Source organism: Molothrus ater, chromosome 5 (genome assembly GCF_012460135.2).
Source record: "Molothrus ater isolate BHLD 08-10-18 breed brown headed cowbird chromosome 5, BPBGC_Mater_1.1, whole genome shotgun sequence".
Classification (NCBI taxonomy): domain Eukaryota; kingdom Metazoa; phylum Chordata; class Aves; order Passeriformes; family Icteridae; genus Molothrus; species Molothrus ater.
In genome coordinates, this window is record NC_050482.2 from 49,816,460 (window position 1) to 49,829,322 (window position 12,863).

Sequence of the window (12,863 nt, forward strand, 5' to 3'; positions counted from 1 at the left end):
GTTGAATAGATCCCAATCCATGAAACCTGCCAGGAGCATCAGCCTGAGATACTGAACAATGCACGCATATCCCTTAGAAAACAACTACTTGCAGATATATCTTTAGGAACAGACCCATGATCACAAGAATCCTTAATTGTACAAATAATTGGTTTGAAAATAAAGTATCAGGAGCATAATTGGGAAAGCCACAGAGCACTTCTGCTCAATGCCACAAAAAGCTTAGCACATTAAACATTAAATGTTGTGTCCATCCGCTGTGCTCATCATCTTGGTGAATTGAACTACCAATGAAATTGGAGGGGACATTTCTGCCTAATATGTGATTTTTGTCAGAAGGGTGGTTTAAGGCTGATTGGGTGGACAGTAAGCATACTGGGTTTTTCTAACACACACACACTTAAGAGCACTGGATAAATAGTTTTGCCTATGTAAATTGCTGTCAATTGCTTCTGGGACTGTACAATTCAGTCTGTGTACAATGCTCATTTGGGTATGTTGATGTACCAGAGTACAGTATAATTTAATGACTCTGTGCATTGGTGATATTAGCTATGACTCCATGTAGTGATTTACCATTTCAATTTCCTCAATTTCTTTTTTCTACTTTGAAATATGATGAGAACATCATGGTCAGTCCTGGCTTAAAATCCTAAGGTATCACTTTGACTCATATAATCCAAAATAAAGCATCTGTATTTTATTACTAAACCCATTCTTGCATAGATAAGTTCTTTTCAATTCCACATTTTAGATGCATTGAAATACCATTTTTGAAAGTAATTTATGGCTCTATAACACCCATTAGAAAGTATGATCTAAGAATAATTTTTCAGTTGTGATAATTACATCAAATTCTTTGCTCTAGCTGTGGGTTGCATTTGAAGATTTTGCTAATCTAGTTTCTTTGCTGGAAAGGTAAGAAAATGGGTTGTTGTCTTCACTCGTAGGCGGGATACTGAAGACTATCTGTGAGGTTTTCAAATGTACCAAACTAGCTGCAAGTGACTTGACTCGGGGGCAATCATTCTGGACTGCCTTAGACCTCATTTGCTGCTAAAGCTGAGCACCAATTGCTGAACATAAAGACTTAAGCAAAGCAGTGAAAATTGCAGTTAATTGAAAACTAGTTATTTGGTTGCATTAATGCAGAATTCATTTGTGAAGTGTCTCAGGATAAACTACAGCAATGTTTGCATTTTGACAGTTTCAAAAGGAAGCAATGGGGAAAAGCAGACAGCTGAGAAGCTGAAAAAATATCAGAGCATCAGAACTAGGCATCTGAGAGCAAACAAAATATTGCTTTCTTCAAACATGAATAGAATGACCTGCCAATAAGAGCTCTTTCCCCAAGTTTCCTTGTTTCTTTATAAGCTATAACAACATATCCAGTCAGTTCTGGGGAAGGAGAGGGTGAAGTTTGCCACTGATGTACCAATTTACTGTCAGAAGAGCCACACTACTGCTACAAGTCTGACCACACAAAATCAGAGCACCTACATACAATAAAATTATTTCAGAACCAAAACCAGTTCTGCTACTCACCTTACCCTTCCCAGACTATTTTGCTCCTATTTTTTCACAACCCAAAAAGACTAATTGCTTAGGAAGGAGTTTTCCAAAGCCTCTACCAAGTAGAGGCTTTAGTAGCTCAAGTCTAAGCCATTTGGTCCTGGTCTTAGCCAACAACCCATTTGTCAGCTAACAAACTTTCTCAGTGGGCTCATGTTTATTTAGTTTTTGCTCAAACTAATTAACTGGTTTTCAACACAAACCAATCCTTGCTCAAAAACTCTATTCAACAAAGCATTTAAACATGTGCTTAACTAATTGGCCTCAATAGGGAATAAGCAAGCACATGCTTAAAATGAGGACAAAACACAAGCTTAAATCTCCCCCTTAATTGCTCCTGAGTGGTCTCACTGGGGTGAGATCCTTAGAGTCCTCTATCCAACATGAGCCTGAACCTAGACTTTTCTTGCAGAATTGAACACAACAAGAGCTGCCAAGGGATGCCTTCATAGTCATTTCTCTACAGGTCATTCAGTCCCTCCTGACATGTGTCCTGTCACATCTCACTTTTCCACCACCTCAAACATCCACGTGTGGCTGAGGAGGGCAGGCCTGTACTAGCGGCAGTACCAGCACTTCACAACAGATAACAAACACAGGTCCACAAGCTCTACTGTCTACACAATCTACAGCGAGGAGCACACATGGGACGACCTGCGGGCCCGTGGGTGTGCAGGTCTGGGGGGAAGAGTCCCCTCACACATCCTCGTACGCAGGTTACCTCTTGCTTGTCATGGTTACACTTCTCGCACATGGCCGGCGAGGAGTAATGATGGAAGACGGAGCCCGATAGGTTATCGATGATCATTAACTCCCCGTCGAAGGAGTCCTTAATAATTAAAGAGACACTGTCCAGCCATAAGTTCTCCTAGGGGACAAGAAAGGGGGGAGGATGGGAGAGATCATTTTAAGAATGTCGAGTTTTTTGCTTTCAAGTTTCTTGTGAATTTGGGGTTGGGTTCTCCACCCTGACTCATCTGGAGCAGCATCTTGTTCTGCAGGTACTTGCACAGGGTCACTGGGGGAAACATTTGCTCCAAAAGGTGTGTAAAGGTGCCAGAGTTCAATGAAAAAAAAAAAATAATAAGTAGGGACAGTCTTCACTCACTTTCAGTGCTCACATCTCCCTTCCAGCTCTGCTGGAGTCACTCACTCTTGATCTGCCATTTCTCCTGCACTCTTCTCCTGAGCTCCCCTCTCAAATTTGCTCCTGTCACACCTTTAGCTGATCTGCTCCATCCCTCCTCTGCTGGCCCTCAGGTTCCTACGCCATGATGACAATGAACAGGACACACTGCTCTCATAGCCTTGTCCCTACATGATCCTATCAACTCAGAAGTCTACTGCTGAAAGCAAACCTTTCACCCTGAGGTGGAAGACTCTGCTACTGCTAAGCCCTGAATCATCTGAGCTGCCCAGCTAATGCCCACAGCTCCTTGCTGCAGTCTGGTTAGTTAAGTTCAAAGGTGTACTCACCTGGGCTGGAGAGTAACATCTCATGCACAGATGTCCTTCGGGTTCTGTTCTACCACCACCTCCTCCTGTTCCTGCTCCTTTTCCCTGTCCTGAATTTGGAGAGCCTGACTTGTGGGAGCACAGCCCGTGAGTAATTTCCATCTCAAGCTCAGCATCCATCTCTGCATCCTCCTGGGCCTCCTTGTTGCTGTCGTCGAGATGTTTCATGAGCACAGCTACCACCACGTTGATGAGGACAAACTGGGCTGTGAGCACAAAGCTGACAAAGTACAGTGGGGAGATGAACTGCAGGTTGCTGAGACAGCTGCGGTCATCGTGGCTGCAGTCACGCAAGGTATCCTTGAGAGGGAACCATGGAAGGAAGGAAAGACTAAAGTAAGAACAGAAACCTGGCTGTTCTCTCTGTCAAAAAACACTGATGCTAATGGAAAGAACAAGGCAGACACTTCTGTCACCCCATGTCTTTTGGCATAATTCCCCAAAGAATCTAGGATACTCTCTGTTCATATGCTGTTTGCTTGAAAGCAAAACCATTTAAGAGCATATGAAGCAAATTTTCAGACCATGACATGTTGCTGCCCCTGTAGGACCACATATGTAAACAAGACCAAAAATGAGCAGGCTGGTACTACCTTCTCCCATCTATTCTCAAAAGCACCATTTGTCATGAAAGAACTTTCCTTTCTCCATACGTCCTCTGAAGGAAGTATTTATTTTGTGTTTTCCTGGTAGCTCTGCAGATGAGTGCCATGTCCAACACACATGTCCTGTGCAGTCCTGACTACACTGGATATTCCCTCAGCCTAAATGATTTTCTTGTTCCTCCTAAGGAAAATTGGCACTTTTCTCAATCAGATGTCTCCAGGACTAGACAAGCCCAAGGCATGAGTTACCATAGTGGGGAGGGAGTCTCTGGACCAAGCAGGGACCTTACCTAGCAACCCAGCTTCTGTGTTCTGTTCCCCTTCCCTTTGCTGGCCCAAGCTCTGCTGAACAGACCACACATCAGAATTTCTCTTTCCCCACAAATTGGAGATCCTTGCCTCCAAGTCCCAGTTACCTTCATGATCCCATTCCAGTTGTCACCCGTGGACACCTGGAAAAGTGTGAGGAAGGCCATCCCAAAGTTCTCGAAGGTGGCGTGGCGGCTCATGCCCTCACAGGGGTTTTCATCGTTGCACACTGAAAAACAAGGGGAGTGCAGGGCACAACACTCAGGGGAGGACACACTACCAGGCCTGAGACCAACAACATGGATTCACAACCTGAAGACCTCAAGTAATGAATGGTGTCAGCACCCTGTCCAACAGTTGGCTGTTAGCCATCAGTATGGAAAAATCCCTGATGGCCCAGCCCCAGGATATCAGGCAGTGTAACTGCTGCTCAGGGGGATCCTCCCAGCAAGTCATTGTCCTGCCTTTCTTCTTGATCAATATTCCATGGCAAGAGATGTAAATAAGATTTCACAAACTTTTTCTTGTAATCTTGAAGGCAATGTCAGGGACAGAGTGCAGGAAAATCAAATGTTTAAGACTGTAAGAGAAAATGGAGGCTGCTCTTATTTTGTTAGCCTGTTAGAATAACAATTTAGAGGGAAATTCCTCTTACATCAATTATGCATAAGGGAGAATGAAGTGCATCAAACAACTGAGTCCTTTTATTGAAGATTTTGATTTTGAGAAACCCCAACCAGCATGTCTGTGGCTCACATTGAAGCATGGTCTGCTTGAGACTTACCCAATTTTCCAAAGAGCTCCACTCCTAGAGCAGCGTAGATGAAAAAGAGGAGCATGAAAAGGAGTCCAAGGTTTCCCACCTAAAAGCAAAGGCACCATCAGCCTATCCCAAAGCCTATTTCATCTGTACAGAAAGTGTTTCTGCATTTCCAAGTCTGAAGAAAGTGAAATCCCAGTATACAAATGCAACCAAACAATTGCTCAACAGTTGAGAAATGTTCAGTGATGGATCCAGTTGCCATCAGGGCTGGGGGAGGAGCAGGAAGGTGAGAAGAGAAGGCATGGAAAAATTAAGGACTTAATGGGTTTTTTGACACACTAAACAGTTTCTGGTCTGAATGCATATGGTCACTGGGCCTACGTTAGGATCATCACTTCAGGAATCTAATTTAGTCATTGCAACTGCTGTGCCATCCAAATTCAAGAGAGAAATAAATGATTCAGCCCACACACTCCCCTGGACTGCCACATCCTGGCTCGCTACATACTCACTGGAAGGAATTATTTCTGATGACTAAATTAGACACCATAGTAAATGCTGTGAAAGCACAGTGCTGGGTCTGTGTCTACAGGGCGTTAAGAAAAGGAAGTTAATAAAACTTAGCTAAGGACTACATTTCCAAAGGGCTCTTTAAAATTAAAGCTCTATTCACTATTAAGAATTGCTGCAGTGTAACAAAGACAGGAAGGGAATTGAAACAGGACAACTGGAGATGCCTTGTATGCCATTAGCAAGCCAAAATCCCTGATTTGAGTCTGTGCTCTAGGAACAAAAAGAGAAAGGTCAGGAAGAGGAGAAAGTGCAAGGGAAAGGACAGCTTATTTTAAACTACTTCTTTTGGCAAAGCCAATAAATCTTAGAGAATATTACAGATAATTCAATTGTCCCCCAAAGACCCGGTGTATAAAATATGGAGACTATATTCATTCTTTTAACGTTGAAACTGGTGGATTTTAGACCTTGAAGTTCAGATTTTTATGCAACTATAAGTATGGAGGGATTTTTTTATCCCTGCTACACAACTTTATTAATCAAAGCCAACCTGTTATAGGAAGCAGCAAAAGCCAGTCAATAGAAAGTCATAGGCTTTGATACTGGAGGGATTAAGTACTGCTTCTTATTATCTTCCAGGGAATACCTAGAGACCAAACTTTCAGATATCTGCTTGCTTTGAGACAGATATTACTGACCTCCAAAAAACCTGGCCTACAAACTTGGTTAGCAAAGGAGCTGTAGGCAAATGGGAAAAATCAAAAATGAGAAAGTGTGGAAGAATATACTTGTGGTTTTTGGCTAGGACCAGAAACAGAGACTCACAGGTCCCAGCTGTGCTCTTTGCCATCTTGAGCAAAACACTTAACTGTCTGATGACTCTGTTTTTCTGTCTACATGACAGGGATATGAATATTTCTTCCTCTCTTATTTGTTATCTGTATTTTGGGGGTGGAAGTTGAATCTCATCATTTAAGTGCAAATATATTGCAGAGTCCTCTTACCAACAGTTTCTGGATACTATTTCTTAATATCTGTGTGCATTTATCTGGGTCTCAGAATAAACATGCCACAGACATGCAGACACTGGATCTGAAGACCTGCTCTGTCCCAGATCCTTTCCTGAGAAAAATCATCTGTTGTGGCTCCTGGAATGGAAAAGAGCAAGGTGCAAAGAAGCTGCACTGAGCCAGTCTGTGGCAGCAGAGCTAACAAAAAACTAATAAAAATTTACATTCCAGATCTGCCTGCACTAAGACCATCCTTTATCTCCCCTTCCTTCTATTGTCCAGTGTATCTCAGCCCACAACTATCCTGAATGATGTTGTGTATCCTACAAATGAATTATTAATATTGTTGTTATTACTATTACTATAATAAATCACAAATAATTATTGCTTAATAAAAAGCATGGAAGACCAGACAGAGCTCAGGATCCATAAAAGATCACAGAGTTTCCTTTTCACTTTTGTGCCATCATATTCCACTAATTCAGATTGACATTTATTGTCACCCACACCAGAAGTAAATTCCCTGGTAACTACTCATGCTGTTTTCAGATTGATTCCCAGCTCATCATCACTCACCAGCACTGGCACATTAGCTGATAAATCAACTGACAAATGCCTGTGCATTTTGATATCACGCAGTAGAGCTGCTTTCTCAGGGCCTGCCAAGGGACCGGTCTGATGTATGATCGGCAGAGCCACTTGGTGCATTACTCCTTGCTTAACAATGCTCCCCCAACAATCCAAAAGGAAGGGGACCAGACTCCCTGACTGCTCATCCATCACGGAGGATGCTCACAGTGGGCTCGAAGCCTGTGTAAAGCACGGTGTCAGCATCTCGTTTAGGAGCAGCTGCCACTCACAGCTCATGAGATCCTTCTGTCTCGATGTCTTGCAGCAGACACTTAACTGCCGGCTGTGTGAGCCACAACACAGCGTGTCACTGCTTCTCATGCATGAGCTGCTCAGAAACACAAAGGGATCCAGGAGGAGGAAAGAAGAAAAAATAGAAAGGGGGAAGCACTGGCTAAGAAAGGGAGAGTGCAAATGAAAAAGAAGGAGGGAAAAAGGTATATATTTGGGGAAGGGTGAGAGCTGCAGTGATGGAAAGATGTCCTTTCGTCCTGAAATGGCTTCCAATCAGTCTTTCCTTCTTATGGAGAGGGGAGAAAGGAGCCAAGGACTAGTTGCAAACAGTTAGACACTAGCTAGGCATGATGGGAAGAAACCTACCCTTATCCAGGGGTCAAGCCTTATTTTTTCAGATGCTGGAGAAGAGAGATGTGAGGTGAGCTGTAACCCCAGGAATGACATGAGAACTTGGACATGACCTGCAGGTAGTTGCCTACACACCACTGTAGACACCACCTCTGAGACCCCACAAGAATCAACCCTTTGGAAAAAGGGACAGAAGAGGAGAGTCTTTTGGGAAAATGTTTTACCTGTGGCAGGGCTTGAACAACTGTATCCAGCAGTGCTCGCATTCCTGTGGCCATCTTCAGTAGCTTCAGGACTGCCACAACAAGCACAGGAAAAGCGGCAGTCAGACTGAGCTCAGAGGCTTCCTTTGTGTGACTTACTAATAACAGTAGCACAAGACAGATGTCCTGTATCTTGTTCCCCTAAAAAAACTGGATTTTCCCCTCATTTCTCTTCTTGCTTTTGATGGTACAACCCCAGTTGTTCCTTCTCTTCAAGCTGACATCCTTTTTACTAAATATTTTCTTTCTGCTACCCATGTCTGTTGGGTTGCTTTTGCTTCACCCAGACACTCCAGCCACACTCCAGCCATGCTTCTTCCCAGGAATGTGTGTCCTAATTGTCCTTCTGCTTTGATTTTTCCTTCCATCACTTTCTCTCCCTTCAGCCATTGCTGTTATGCCATCTTGGCACACCTTGGCCACCCCCTTACCTCAAATTTCAACCTGCTCAGGGGCCTCTGCTCCCCACACCACTACTATAGTTGCCCCAGAAATGAGTAACAGAGAAAGTTCAACTCTCACATGATCTGCCCACCCTCCCAGTGCTTCACTTCCCAGGGAACCAGAAAGCCTGAGCTTCTAGGCTATCCTAGATCCTAGAATCCCTGCTGGGATGTGATGAAGGACACTCCAGAGGCTCCTCGAGGGCCAGGACAGGGCAAGCTCACAACATTACAGCCACTGCTCAATGAGTCGTGGCACCAAGCTGCACTCGATGGCCACATGTACCCCTGCTCTGGCCAGCGTCTCTCTCACCCCGGGCAATTCGCAGCACCCTCATGATCCGGATGATAGTGGGGTTAATTGGGAGAGCAGCATTGATTTCAATCTCTTCCAATGTGATGCCCATGACAGACAGCAGCACAATGGCCAGATCGAGCTGGTTCCACCTTTAGGAGAAAAATTGAACAGAATTAACGTAGATAGAGTTTTTCCATTTTCCTGAAAAAGAAAGGTACTTGTCTCCACTTCATCCTAAACATTTCCTTACGTATGAGTTCAAGGCCCACTCTGAGTCAACCTATATGGGCTTTTCCAGAGAAACAGAGATTCACTTTACACACACCCTGAGCAGCCAGAGGCAAGCCAGGCTGATTTGAAAGCATGGAGCTGTGTTACTATGGCGCTATGCTTTGACTAATGGGCTCAGCTTTTTACGGCCTTACTACCTTGAATCAACTTTGCTATATATGTTCTGCTTTTGCATGCTCACAGTTTGCCTCAAGGGCAGGAAAACAAATGTCTCGCTCTAACCTCATCTCCTTTGCTTTCTAGCCTAACCAGCAGACTGCAACCAAGAGGCAATTTTTGGACAACTCTTGCTATTGCCTAGGCATTGCACCTTGTGGAGGATGAGGTTAGGTCCATGCGGTGCAGAACTGGGAGACAGTCAGAGCACTCTGCCACCACTTCATGGTCTAAATAGGGCACCATACCCAAACTTCTACCCCAAACCCAGCTGTCCCACAGCCCCTGCTGACAACCCTCTGCTCACCTGTCTTTGAAGAATCGTCGCAGACCAAATGCCACCAGCTTGAGGACTGCCTCAAACACGAACACAGTGGTGAACAGGTAGTTGCAGTATTTGAGGGCGGTCTCCAGGGACTGCCACAGAAAAGAGAAGGAAAAGAATTGAGGCAAAAGCAACATCAAACACATAACCCCCCTGTGTGGGGGACTCTCCTAAGTGCCAGGAACTCATCCTGGGTGCAGAAGCTGCCCCAGATATTCGTGGTGGGGTGGGAAGTGGCCCCACACTTCCTACGTACTTGAATGTGGAGGTCGTCTACTAAGGGCAACCACCAGCCAGCCCCTCTGCCCATCAGAGATGGGATCAGTTCTGAGGATCAGTTACTGCTCCTTTCTTCTGTACTGTTCAGCATAATCAGGAGGAGGAGGAGGTTATTGCAAGAGAATCCACAAAATGCCATCAGGCTTTTCTTCTGCCAGTAGCCTATGCCACCTGAATGACACATTGTTAATGGCACTGGCATAGCTATCAACCAGGAGTGAAGCACAGAGGTTACTCTGGGTGTGGATTCAGGTCATCTCTGCTGTGTCTTGGTCTGGTGCCAGCACATCACATCTCTGAGCTGTTTGGTTTCTGGTTCTTTTACATGCTGCCCCTTCATGACCACCAAGAACCAGTGTGAGCAGCGGGCAGCTTTTGGTGGCATTTTGTACTGGAAGGGTTTGAAGTGCTTTGAGAAGATTGTTTAACAGAGCCTGACAGCAGGTTGGCTTGGCTGGAGCTGTGTTCCAGGGAAAGGAGCTGAAGAGTAAGGAAGGCTAGTGACTTGTTGAGGAACAAAGATCTTATGTGAGGACACCAACAGATAAAGGTTGAGAGTTCCTCAAATATAAAACTGGGCACCATCTAGGGAAAGATGAGAGCTGGGCAGCTGGGCAAGGTGGGCAGGAAACAGAGGAGCCTGGCAATAGATTTGAATGAGGACAGATTCAGCCCCTGATCAAAGCCTGAGTTACCTCAGACAATCTGTTCAGACACCAGAGCTGTCACCTAAACCAAGGGTCTTCTGAAGAGAAAACTGAAATGTTGCTGGGCAGATGTCATGATGAATGCTCTGTCTACATATGGAGGTAGAAGGCTCCTTTGATATGTGCAGTATACATTTTTCCCGCCAAAAGAATCTGCAGCTTTGCCAGGAACACTGAGAGGTACATGGTCTGTACCCAAACAAAGTGAAAAACTTATTTGGCCTCCAAGGTACTGTATTTGGAACCACACCCTGCAGCTGAGAGAGGCTCTCCTCAGCACTTTGGTTCTGCAGTTTCCCTTATAAGAAAAGGTGGCTTGGTAAAGATGGACCATCCCATGACATGCAACCTGCCCCTCTGGTTCTCTCAGCTGAGGCCACATAGCAGGGGAATTGGGCTGACATTTGGAAATCTGATGCAAAGCCTGAAGTTCCCAGGACACTGCTGCTTCCACCACTTGCTCCCATTAGGAACAAGGGAAAAATAAAAAGCAGAGCAGGCAGCTAAATTTGGGTGACCCACATATCCACTTACTAATATAAAGCACAGAGACTTAATTGTACCATGCTTTCTAGGGGCTTGACTTTTGCTCAGACACCTCTCTATGGATTTTAATGGATAACAAGTGTCTGAGTAGGAACTACCTTTTTGGATACACATGAAAATCTTCACACAAATTTGCCACTACAAAAGTACTTTCTACAAAACTTTAACAGTAGTTTTTAGAGACACCCAAGTGTCCTATTTATGCTGGTGGACAGTGGTCACCAGAGAGCTGTACCAAAATGACAGTGTCTGGAGGCAGGACTTATCTCCATGATCTCACTCACCACAGGTTGGTTGTAGTGCTCCAAGGACATAGTGACCACGTTGAGGCAGATGATGAAAGTGATGAAGATGTCCAGATAGTGGCTGGTGCAGACCGAATGGATAAGGAGGCGTATGTGGCAGTAAGTAGCATAGTACGGCAAACGCTGCGCCTCTTCAGTGGAAAGAGGGATGTGGGCAGAGTTAGGAAGAAATCAGAAGAAAGAGAGAAATCGGTAAGAAACACTGAGGAGGGAGAAGGTGTAAGCTTGGTGATAGCATTGAAAGAAATTGGAATGTAGTTGGGAGAGAGAAAAACCAGAAAAGAATAGGTAAAGGACATAGAGAAGAGGGGGAAAAAATGAAAAACAACAACAACAAAACCAAAAAATCCCAAAAAACCTCACCAAAAGAAGAAATGGGGAAAAATATATAGGAAAAAAGACAAAGAATGGAATAGAAGGAAAAAATTCTGTTAGACTGTGTTTGTGGGAATGGTGCTAAATCAGCATTTCATGTCTTGACAAATTAAGATCACTCTTGATAAAAGGGAGCAGATGGTTCAAGGAGAGGCCCTGGGGTGTTATAGGAGAGAAGGGAAAAACTGGAGCAGAGGAAAGGAAAGCATGCCCATAGGCTGTGAATGGAAGTCTGGGTAGTAGGGATGATTTCCAGGAGCAAGTATGCTTCAGCAATTTTTATCTAAAGGTAACACAAAACAGGACAGAAACACTAGGAATAGAAGGTTTCCTACACCACAGAGGGTTTTAGATCCCAAGGAGCGACACTGCAACACTGGGGTCACTGGGACACAAAACACAGGGGTCTTCCTCTTTTTTTTTTCCCCCTCTTATTTAGATTTGGGTTTAAACACAAAGAATGGTCTGTTCAGGTTCTTCTTCAGCCACCAGTTGAGCTGCAGGAAGCCCAGGTGGGACCCTACCTCAAGCACAGGAAGCGCATCAATGTGTGCTCGCCCCATGCCAACAGTGCCTGTTGGCATGTGCACAGGGGTGTTTTTGGTATGTTATCTCCTGAGGAGCAGGGTGCTAAAACCCTTCCTCAGTGCCTTCCCTGGAGTCCTAGCAGACCTCCTTGGCCACCCCTCTTCCCCAGACCACCCCAGTGAGGTGTGTGGAGACACAGCAGTGGTGCGGGGAGGAAGGTTGAGAGCACGGCCACGAGCGATGGATTTTGGAGACCAGCTCATTGGGAAAGAAAAATAAGAGGAAAAGGTTTTTCTCAGAAAACCTTGGCCTACGAACCAACCAAACACTTAGGCTGTGCCTTACTCCTTCGCTTCTTCTCCAAACGTCGCAGGCGCTTCTCCTCCCGCCGGCGCGCCTCCTCAGCCTCCTGGTGCTGCCGGCACTTGTGGAAATTCTCAACCACCACCCCCACGAACATGTTGAGCACAAAGAAGCTGACGATGAGGAGAAAGGAGATGAAGTAGAGTAGCATCCAGGGGTTGTTGTTGATCACTGGCTGGAGTGGGAGGAGAACAGAGGCAGACATTGTCTTAGCAGTAGAAGAATAGGGATGCAGTGGGTGGCAGCCCAACAGATCCTGCTTTACAAGGTATTGAAATAACCATGAGTGGGCCAGGAGGGAGCCAGCATGCCCAGAAAGACACATGCCATTATTATTTCTTCATTACAAATAGATAAAGGCCCACTGACCCTACCACAGACACCCACAGCATAGCCACAGCTACACCTTCCCGCATGGACTAGACAAGGCCATGGACCTGACCCCTTGCAAACAGGTGAGCAAAGGATTCAGAAGAGGCCTG

General features: G+C 45.1%; 1 protein-coding gene across 5 annotated transcripts in view; it reads right to left on the bottom strand.

Annotated features, from left to right (window-relative positions):
- Positions 1-12,863, bottom strand: part of CACNA1I (calcium voltage-gated channel subunit alpha1 I) — a 177,887-nt gene that overhangs the window by 20,830 nt on the left and 144,194 nt on the right. For 4 of the 5 annotated variants that reach the window (XM_036400209.2, XM_036400208.2, XM_036400210.2 and 1 more), the window contains 9 exons: positions 12,364-12,556; positions 11,095-11,246; positions 9,261-9,370; positions 8,522-8,655; positions 7,727-7,797; positions 4,786-4,864; positions 4,109-4,230; positions 3,049-3,387; positions 2,294-2,440 (listed from right to left, as the gene is read on the bottom strand). In XM_036400209.2, coding sequence (XP_036256102.1) covers positions 2,294-2,440; positions 3,049-3,387; positions 4,109-4,230; positions 4,786-4,864; positions 7,727-7,797; positions 8,522-8,655; positions 9,261-9,370; positions 11,095-11,246; positions 12,364-12,556 — 1,347 coding nt within the window. The remainder of the gene's footprint in view (positions 1-2,293; positions 2,441-3,048; positions 3,388-4,108; positions 4,231-4,785; positions 4,865-7,726; positions 7,798-8,521; positions 8,656-9,260; positions 9,371-11,094; positions 11,247-12,363; positions 12,557-12,863) is intronic. The other variant, XM_036400212.2, reaches the window with a different exon arrangement.